The 11,137-nt window shown below is 32.2% G+C and overlaps 1 protein-coding gene across 2 annotated transcripts in view; it reads left to right on the top strand.

Annotated features, from left to right (window-relative positions):
- Positions 1-3,400: 3,400 nt before the first annotated feature.
- The window catches only part of LOC145304532 (uncharacterized), a 22,895-nt gene continuing 15,158 nt past the window's right edge, over positions 3,401-11,137 (top strand). The window contains exons 1-5 of one of the 2 annotated variants that reach the window (XM_080146436.1): positions 3,401-4,441; positions 4,894-5,075; positions 9,392-9,475; positions 10,152-10,225; positions 10,619-10,703. In XM_080146436.1, coding sequence (XP_080002562.1) covers positions 4,909-5,075; positions 9,392-9,475; positions 10,152-10,225; positions 10,619-10,703 — 410 coding nt within the window. In that variant the 5' untranslated portion in view covers positions 3,401-4,441; positions 4,894-4,908. Of the gene's footprint in view, positions 4,442-4,871; positions 5,076-9,391; positions 9,476-10,151; positions 10,226-10,618; positions 10,704-11,137 lie in introns of those variants that run through there. The other variant, XM_080146435.1, reaches the window with a different exon arrangement.

Below are 11,137 nucleotides of genomic sequence, written 5' to 3'. Positions count from 1 at the left end.
GCCATTTCTTTTATGACAATTGACACAAAAAAAGTGTTCTGTTAGTTTTTTTCAGCAATATGTCAATTTCGATTTTCTTTAAAAAAAAAATTTATGGCTTTATATGCCCTACTGAATTCGCTTTGAAGAGTAGATTAAAGATTTTAAAAAAACGATTTTTAAAGATTTTGATCATAGAAGACTATCCTCAAAAGACTGACAATTTTGGACGTTTTAGCAAATTCAGGTGATTTTGACAGTTATTTAAGGATAACTTTTCAATGGTCAATATTTTTATAAATCGTTTTTTGATTCTTAATCTCTTCAGGAAGGTAAATAAAGTCTTACTTTGAAAGAAGAAAAGATTATATGTATATATTCCACTTCTAATCCAGTGGTTATTATTGATTTTTAAACTACTTTACTAGGCAATATTCAATGTATTGGGAACAAAATTTTTTTAAAATTTTAATTATCATATGAATTTTCGCAATGTTGTATTATATATGTGCATTTTGTATGTTCATAAGTCCATGTGTGTTTCCCGGCCGCTATTGAAAATAGACAGTTGCAATTTTTAGTGAAGATTCCTATTATATATAATTGCATCTACTCTGTACATTATTTTGTCCGTCTGTCGGTCTTGCTGAAAAAGACAAAAAAAATATTATTGGAGAAATGTGATTTTCTCAACTGCAATTTTAGAAAATTTTTATTCAAGATTCCTTATGTTTATACGAATCTGCTCTATATGTACAATATTGTCCCTCTGCCTGTCATGCTTAAAAAGACAAAAACCTTATTATTTCAGTTAAAAAAGTCCTCAGTTTTAATGAAAACTATTTTTGTTTAAAATTACTAAATATCCCATTTTTTTGGGGGGGGGGGGTGGGGCTGTGAAGGGGGAATTCCTATCCTCTTCATTTGTTTTTTTTTCACATGGGCTTCGCCCCACACTGCTCAAAACCACCACTGGACCAGTACGAATATTCCCTGAAGAGTAGAGCCCAATTGGTTCAGCAATTACTCTTTGCTTACAAAAAAAATTTGGTAGGGGATATTTATATCTTTTTTTGAGGGGGTTAAGATTTACAACCCCCACAAAAATTGCTTATAAACCACCATATGTCCAGTATGTACATATATTCCATGGAGAGTAGAGCCCATTCGGTTCAACAGTTACCAAATTTTTTTTCGGACGGATAGACATCAAGCTACTTTGTATTACAGACAAGCAGCTAAGTCCCTAGCACTTAGGACATCCCAGGACATAATTCTGAAAATTAAATAGCCTAAAACCATCATATGACCTCAGTGAAGTTTACCTAAAATTTCTAACCCAATTGGTTTAGTAGATAATGAGATCTTAAGCTTCAGACATAAAACCCTTACTACTTTATTTAATACTAGCGGCTTCGCCCCTAGCCTCTAGGGGCTTTGCCCTAAGAGGTATAATTACATCTTCTATTACTTACCCAGCAGAACGGATCGCAAATTTTCGCACCTACCCAGCAGGAAAACATTTTCCCGTTTAAATAACGAATTCGCAAAATTCGTAAAAAAAATAGTCTAATGTGTTCTCAAGAAAATTACTACTGGTGCTGCTCATAGTCTAAAGTGTTCTCAAGAAATTTTTTTTTGGGGGGGGGGTAAATTTTCATTTTGGGGGGGTTGGGGGTGTCCCACCCCCCAAGAAAATAGCTTAAAACCACCACAGGACCGATAGGTATATACCCTGAAGAGTAGAATCCAATCGGTTCAGTGGTTACCAAGATCTTAATCTTCAGACGGACGGACAGACAGACGGACGGACGGACAGACATCAAGCTACTTTGTATTATAATAAGATATATAGGTACTATTTTTTAATATTTGGTACTATATGGTATTACTACATATATTAGTTAAAATTTTGGTACTACATGGTAATATATTAGTTAAAATTTTGGTACTAAATGGTACTATATTACCTAGTTAAAATTTTGGTACTGTATGGTACTATATTAGTTAAAATTTTGTGTACTATATGGTACTATATGAAAATTTTTATGTACTATATATGTACTATATATTTGTAAATTTTGAGTGGTCACTCTGTATATGTTAGAAAAATAAATACTTAATTATCATATCATACTTGCAATAATAATGTTAATTAAATACCTACCTAGTTAATTTGATCTGTAACATACCTAGTAATTTTCTTTTATTATACAGGGTGAGTCAGAAAAAACTGAGTTTTCCGATTTTCTGATACAACCAGTAGAAATATGGAAAAAATAATTATAGGTTCTTGTTCTCTATAAAAATGTACATTAAACTTAGAAAAGGTGTTTTTGAATATCTCTGAAAACAACGGCGCTTTTTAGAGCATAAAGATTTCAAAAAGTGTGTGTGATGACTTTTTCGGCCATTATTTTGTACAATTTAGGTAGATTTATTTATAATAAAAAATGTCTATTATTCTAAAAAGATAAACAAACATATTTTTTGATTATTAGAATTTGTATTCAACAAATTGTAAATATTTAACATCTTAAAAATACAAATTATTTAAATTAAATTGTTACATTATAAATCAAACGTTTTGTTGTAATCTATTGTTAAGATTTAATACCCCATGACCGGAAAACCAGCTCATGACCAAAAATATTTCATCTTGTTGCCTAAATTCCTCTCCCCTCCCCCTGAATTTCCTCTATATTTGCTGCAAGACTGGATTTAATCTCCAAAATCTCCGCCCCCTTTTTTGACAAATTATACTTGTGTGTTATAATCCATTATAATAACTTCATTTAAATAGGGTGGGGTTTCTAAAAGGCATTTATATTTTAAAAATTCAAACCTTGATAACTTTTTTATCTTAAGAGATTTTTTTGTCAAATAAAAAGGTTTTTTTTCTTTTTACTATAAGCTACGTAATTATAGAAGATTCTTTTAAACCACATGCATCACAATTAAGAAATATGAAAAAATGACAAATTGCAGTATTCTACAAATGCTTGTGTGAGGAGCCAAAAAGCATTTCACCTTTAAAACTCATTAAAGTACTTTTCTTAGACCTTTTTCTAAATAAATATTGAAATTTTAAGATTTTTTTATACAAAATAAATGAGTTATTTTAATTTTTCTTGATCAACATTTTTCACACAAGGCATTTTTTGACACCATACACCTATCATAGAGGCCGCATTTTTAGAGATAATGAAAAACACCATTTACAAGTATGATGTGCTTTTGTACAGAGAACAAGGACATATAACTATTTTTTCTGTATTCATTTTGGTTGTTTCTGAAAATCGAAAAACTCAGTTTTTTCTGACTCACCCTGTATACCTAGTATTTTCAAAGCTTTACAAGTAATTTGAACCTAAAGACATTTAAGACAGTCATTAATATAAATGCCATTTTTTTCAAGTCTGAAAATGAAGGAAGTTAATGTTTATTCTTAGTATGAACAATATTGTACATCTGAGTCTTTAACAATGCACAGAAAGTGCACAGCCAGAGAAAACGCGCGTACTAGTAGGTCTAGTTTTACAGTGAACGTACCTTGTGCATTATGGAATCATGACTGTTCCAGATTTGTCTAGGTCAGGCTCTTTTTAATGATGTTCATGAGGTTGTGCTACCATTTGCCCATAAAAAGTATTAAAAGAGAAAACAATTCTTTCCTTCGTATTCTGTCTTGATCCTAAAATACTAATACTTAAACATTATTGGTAATCGTACAATTTTACAAAAATAAATCTGCAAATAAAGACAAGAATTCAAATATTTAATAAAAATTAATGTTACTATTTTTTACTGCAAAATATTACGAATACCAATTTCACGTTTGGTGCTTTTTGCCTAAAACTTTTGTAAGAAATCAAAAACAATGTAAACCATAAAATGCTTAAAATTAAAGTGCTTTAATGAATCATAAGCTATATTAGTACAAGCATTTTTGCTTGTTTTACTTCTATAAGAAGTCTCTCATGGATTGGAAAGTAGCATCTTAAAAAGATTAGTTCAAAATAAGGGGGTAATTTTTTCACATATTTTCTGTAAAGTTGTTTGTTACCTACTGTTTAGTGAAATGCGCTTATTAAACTGTTCTTATTATAATATACATACCTTTGGTCATAATTAAGAACAGTTAGACTTAATAAGCACATTTTACTAAACCGTAACACACAACTTTGCTAAAATACGCAAAAAAAATCACCCCTTTTCAACCATTGATATTGTAACTTAAAAGTTACAAACTTGTGATTTGTTACGATGTTAAAAAAGTAAGAGGTCTTGTAATTGTTTTTTAGGTGCTAAATCCCGTCCCTGAGGTTTTTTAAGCGCTGTAATTACTAGATCTTTGTTATGATAATAATCTAGTCAGTTCTCTATTTAAATTTTTCAGATAAATTTTTTTTGTCTTGCTCTCTCTCCTTGGAGGGTAGAGCAACAAATTTGCTCTTTTAAGGGATACTCTTTGATCATATTTTAGTTTTGTATGTGAAATGTAATATGTTTTGTTGTGTTTTTTATTTGAACCTTTGAACTCAACAAAACATTTGATGCTATTTCATAAAAAATGCTTAACATTTCAAAGTTTTATTCGTAGAAAACCATGGTGCAAATAAATTTTTTAGTTGGAATAACTATATCAAACTTTAACCTAGTATATTCACTAAAAAAAATCTAGAATGACTGCTGGAAGGTGCTTAGAAACACTTGCTCTCGTTCGTGCATGTTCCCATTTTTTCAATTAAAGTTATTTTTATTAGGTGCGTTTCCTGAAAGTGCTTAGCGTGTACAGAAATCTCGCTCTAATTGTAAAGTGTATCATTAAGGGTTTGGTATAGTGCAATCTCATGGCTATCAGTAAAATAATTTTTTATATAGAACCAATCATAGAGTATTATTTTTTGATAGTGAATTTAAAATAAAATGGATCAAACAGCGGTAACACAACCCACTGGTGAGTCTGTGACCCAAATTCACCCCAGCAGTCCAAATGAGCGTCCCAAGCCACCACCGCCAAAACTGCCGGATATGAGCGAGTATCCGGTGAAGACTTTCTATCCCACCTTAAAGGAGTTCAAGAATTTGACAAAGTGAGTGTATTTTAATTTTTTAAATGGACCAATTAAATTCATCACATCCTTATAATAAAGTAACAGGATCTTTGTGTGTTCTGCCGGTCTGTCTGTACTGAAGGATCTCGCTAACCGATATGGTCCTGGAAAGATTTTAAGCTACAATGAGGTAGGGTACCACTATACTCAAAAGAAATCGCCCTAAGAATAAATCCCCCCCCCTTTCGATTTTTTTAGACTACATTTAAAAATTAGATCGGTCGAATTCAACCTCCCTTGAATAAAAACCTCAAGCGCCACTAGAGCCCTATAGGGGCGTAGTCGCTACTAAGTTATTATTAAATCATTACGATACTTATTGTTTGTAAATATGATGTAATAGTTATTTCTCGTATCGTATTATAAACGGCTTTCCGCGGACATAGAATGTACAAATATAAGATTAAAACTAGTTTTTTTTAGCCCCGTGGTGCTGAAGGTGAAATAACGAAGTACCTTATGGATCAGGTCCTTTTCATGCCTCTGCCACCATACACTTTACTCAATCATCTTTAAGCTATCCAAAGTATAATCTGTAACAAACACATAATTTAAAAACCCCGAATGGATAAATTCACACTCTGGAATGATAATAAAAAGTTGAAACCATAAATGCTAACCATAATCAAATAAGACAATAAATAACACAGCATTTAAAACATAATTCAATATAATTTTATTAACATTTAAAATCAAACAATAAACAGATAGGCAGACATCATCTTGATCATCCTAAATATACATTAAGAGGGAAGTCATTTTCTAGTAAATCCCGTAAAAATGTGTGTTATAAGGCCTAAAAATAGTAGTAGAACGATAAGGTGCTCTATATAGTGGTATTCCCTATTGAATAGAACAATAGGGAAATTTTTTTTTTTTTTGATAACCGTACCTGGAATATCTATCATAAGAAATTTCTATCAAACGCTTTGTTTGGCTCAAACTGACAAAAATTAAAAAAATATATAATTATAATAATAATGTTTTCTATAGGTACAATGTAAAGGTTAAGAACAATCTATACCATTAAATAAAGGAAGAAGCCATTCTTTACAGGTTATACGAGCAGTGAACATTAAAATGAAACTTTAACAAATCATTAATACAATGACTTAGTGAAACAAACCAACACAACAAGTTACATACAGACAATTTTGAAAACATTCAGATATACAATCTATATAAGAAGGTAAGAGATTCAAAGTGGAGGTTGCATGTCATATTCTTTCTTTGCTTGTTGTGTAGTATGTCATTTTTAGTTTCAAATCCTATTTTAAAGCCAGAATATTTTTTTTTATAATAAAGATTGACCAAAATATAGGTGAAAAACAAGTTAGTTTTTTGATAATGAAAGTTTAATTTAAAGAAAAAAATGTTCTAAAATGTAGTTGTTCGCTGTAGTGAAATTGAAATGAAACAATGCACATTGAAACCTTCTACTTCAAAGCAAACAAACATGAAATTCCACAAACATAAAACTAATTTTGTCACCTTGAATAAATCAACCTGTAAAGAATGGCTTCTTCCTTTGTTTAATGGTATAGATTGTTCTTAACCTTTACCTTGTACCTATAGAAAACATTATTATTATAATTATACAGGGTGAGTCAGAAAAAACTGAGTTTTTCGATTTTCAGAAACAACCAGAAGGAATAGAGAAAAAATAATTATATGTCCTTGTTCTCTGTACAAAAGCACATTAAACTTGTAAAAGGTGTTTTTCATTATCTCTAAAAATGCGGCCTCTATGATAGGTGTATGGTGTCAAAAAATGCCTTGTGTGAAAAATTTTGATCAAGAAAAATTAAAATAATTCATCTATTTTGTATAAAAAAATTTTAAAATTTCAATATTTATTTAGAAAAAGGTCTAAGAAAAGTACTTTAATGAGTTTTAGAGGTGAAATGCTTTTTGGCACCTCACAAAAGCATTTTTAGAATAATGCAATTTGTCATTTTTTCATATTTCTTGATTGTGATGCATGTGGTTTAAAAGAATCTTCTATAATAAGGTAGCTTATAGTAAAAAGAAAAAAAAACCTTTTTATTTGACAAAAAAATCTCTTAAGATAAAAAAGTTATCAAGGTTTGAATATTTAAAATAAAAATGCCTTTTAGAAACTCTACCCTATTTAAATGAAGTTATTATGATGGATTATAACACATACAGGGTGCGCCACATAAATCCAGACTTTTTCTTATTTTAAAAAAAATGAACATAAAATCGTCAATTTCAAAGATTTTTTTGAATTTTAAAAACCGGGAAGCAAACTAGCTATATGACCTTTTAGATTATTCAATAAAATCGCCGCCAGCCTCAATCACCGCCTCTACCCGCCCCCTGAACCGCCCCCAGACCCTGGTCACCACGTCCCTGTCCAAGCTGGCGAAGTTCTCCTTCATAGTGGCAATGAGGGAGGTCTTTGTGGTATGGGCGCGTCTATTGGTTCATGCTTTAATGGCGCTCCAGGCCCAAAATTCAATTGGATGAAGATCGGGGCTGCTGGGAGGCCATATCTCCTTAGGGACGTGAGTAACTGCAGGATCCAAATTCACCCATCTTTCAAGCTACCCTTCGACACGGCGGCTCTCATTTGGGCCACAATTAAGCTAGAACATCGTGTAATACCTTTTTGGAAATGGCATGAAGATTAAGCTAGGGTTATCATCGCAACACATAGTCTAAAACGAGTTTTAAGGTTACAAATGGGCCCATGTAGTCGAGAACCGAGAAATTTTCACGAATTTTCACGATTTTTGACGTTTTTGACCTCTCAAAATCTGCCACGTTTCACTTTGATGGAGTACTACGGCCAGGCCATTTGAGAAAGAGAGCTCTAGTCTTTTTTAGTGTCTTACTTATGTATCTAACAGTATCCCCAGCAAGTTGTATAACTCTACCTCACCTACAGATGGGCTGAGGTCAGATTTAGTGGGCCCTAGTCAAGAATCCAGGGTAAACTATCAGCGCGTTTCGATTCTGCCATGTTGAACATAAGCGCTGCCAGCTTGGAGAACACGTCCTCCATCGTCTAAAAAATTTTATGGACAAAAAGATAACTACCCAAGCTTTTTATAGTGTGGTCAAACGTCATGATTGGTCAAGTAGTTTTGGTGCTATGGCCGTTTGAAAAAAGTCCGGATTTATGTGGCACACCCTGTAAGTATAATTTGTCAAAAGGGGGCGGAGATTTTGGAGATTAAATCCAGTCTTGCACTAAATATAGAGGAAATTCAGGGGGAGGGGGTAGGAATTTAGGTAACAAGATGAAATATTTCCGGTCATGAGCTGGTTTTCTGGTCATGGGGTATTAAGTCTTAACAATAGATTACAACAAAACGTTTGATTTATAATGTGATAATTTAATTTAAATAAATTGTATTTTCAAGAAATTAAATATTTACTATCTGTTAAATAAAAATTTTAATAATAAAAAAATATGTTTGTTTATCTTTTTAGAATGGTAGACAATTTTTATTATAAATAAATCTACCTAAAAAGTACAAAATAATGGCTGAAAAAGTCATCACACACACTTTTTGAAATCTTTATGCTCTAAAAAGCGCCGTTGTTTTCAGAGATATTCAAAAACACCTTTTCTAAGTTTAATGTATATTTTTATAAAGAACAAGAACCTATAATTGTTTTGTCCATATTCCTACTGGTTGTATCAGAAAATCGGAAAACTCAGTTTTTTCTGACTCACCCTGTATTTTTTTAAATTTTTGTCAGTTTGAGCCAAACAAAGCATTTGATAGAAATTTCTTATTTTTTAAAGATATTCCAGGTACAGTTATCAAAAAAAAAAAAAAATTTCCCTATTGTTCTATTCAATAGGGAATACAAATATATAGAGCACCTTATCGTTCTACTACTATTTTTAGGCCTTATAACACACACCTTTACGGGATTTACTAGAAAATGACTTCCCTCTTTTTAAATAACAGATAACATTGCAGAAGGCACCGGCTAAAAAAACTAGTTTTAATCTTATGATTGTACATTTCTATATTCGTATAAAACTGGATATAATACGATGCTAGACATAGTTTTTTCGTATGGATGAGAACCGGTTCCTATCCACCGGATTCGAATGAATACGAGAAATATACTTACCATTTTACGTGAAAAAAATTTAAATTCAGAATATCCTTAACATTGATTTTCTTCAAAATTTTGTTATAATTGCACTACCTACCTATTGAAATATTTGATTTTTTTCCTGTTTACTAAGCTATCCGAGGGTAAAGCTTGCACTAGTATGCACTAATGTTTAACATACTTATCCTATTTAGATACATCAGCTCCCTGGAGGCTGAGGGCGTGCACAAGACTGGAATTTGCAAGATTGTCCCACCTAAGGAATGGATACCTAGAAGGTAAATAAATCAATGAGAAAGTAGAACAAGAGAGCTAGTGTAATTAATACTTGGAATTATTTGACACTTGAGCTGCATTGGCATACAGGGATAAAGGGGGAGGGGGTATTGCCTAATTCGGCGAGGAAAACTAAATTTAAAAATATGTATGTGAATAGTGGGGAAAAATTTAAAAATAAAAAGGAAAAACACATTTTTTCTCCATCTTTGGGAAGAAAAAAAAACTAGAAAAATATGTGGGATGGGTAAAAAAAATTAATGAAATAAGGAATAGTGGAAATATTTTTCCATTTTTTCCCATTTTTATGAGGAAAAACCGAGGAGGGGAAAGAAAATTAAATATTTTGCAGCAGGGGAAAAAAATTAATCTAATGCAGAATATACACCCCTGTAAATTTTTAGTGTTGGCGGAAAATAGCGGTGAACGGCGGGAGCGGCGGTCCGTTCACCGTTTTTTCTATAAAAGATACTAAAACTTTGGGTAATGACTGACACAACCAAAAATAGTTTACCAAATTATCTCTAAAACAAGGGTGTAGCACCCAAAAAAAATTGCTGGTATGTCTTGTTAGTGTTACGAATCACCACATTCCCCCGCCCTTTATCTTTTACTGACTTTATATTTAGAGTTTTCCCCTTGCGAGAGATCTTTGCTAATTTTTGTTATATTTTTTAGGGAAGGGTACAGATTAGAAGATTTTGATTTTCAAATAGACAAGCCCTTGAAACAAACATTAACACCCGAACCAGGTAAATTAGCTTACAATTCTGTTGAAAACAAGGATAGCAACATCTTTAGGTAGCAAAGCTAATGATGGATCATGGAAAGAAAACGAAGTAGCGTGTTTTGTTGAATTTAACAGGAGCTTTTCTCCTACTTTTAGCCCCTGCGGGGCTATTTTCCTAACCTTGGGGGGGCAATCATTAACATTTACCTAACCTAAAATAATCTATCAAAAGCTACTATAAAATACGACGAAACCCGCTACTTCTTTTTCTTTCAATGATCCAAGTAGATTACTCTAATAATTGAACAAACTAACAGATCGACGGAATATTCGCACAAAAATTAAGATGTCTACCTTTAATAGAAGCGTAGAAAATGCCTTTTCATCTACCTAACCTCAAGAACTTTTCTATTAGGTCAGAATGGAGTGTTTAGATTTTCTAGCCAAAGATTGAACACCATATCAGTGCCTGATTATGCCAAGCTTGCCCAAGTGCCTCAGTAAGTATCTTAAGTAAAGGACTTCTTTATAATTTACTAGCGGCTACGCCCCTAGAGGCCTCTAGTGGCACTTTGAATGTTTTATTTATTTAAAATATCTAATTAGAGAAATATTTGCTTTATGACAGATTCACCTCTGTTTCGGAAGGGGTAATTTTTTTCTTGGGGCGATTTCTCTTGGGAGGGTGGTGGTACCCTCCCCCAAAATAGTTATAAACCTTTCCGGGACCTATGAGAAGCTACCCTGTTAAGGAGAACCCGATCGGTTCAGCGGTTAGCTAGATCCTTCGGTACAAACACACAGACATCCTGTTACTTTAGTATAAGGATGTTTGTATGCTCGTCTGCCTATCTTAAAGTATTTAGATTATTATGTCAATAAAATAAAAAATGTAGTTTTACCCTAGTTATCATGTTATACATCTTTACAGATT

This window comes from Acartia tonsa, chromosome 13 (assembly GCF_053477335.1).
Source record: "Acartia tonsa isolate MP-2025a chromosome 13, ASM5347733v1, whole genome shotgun sequence".
Lineage (NCBI taxonomy): Eukaryota > Metazoa > Arthropoda > Copepoda > Calanoida > Acartiidae > Acartia > Acartia tonsa.
The sequence above is the reverse complement of the archived record's forward strand: the minus strand, read 5'-3'. Positions and strand labels throughout refer to the sequence as shown.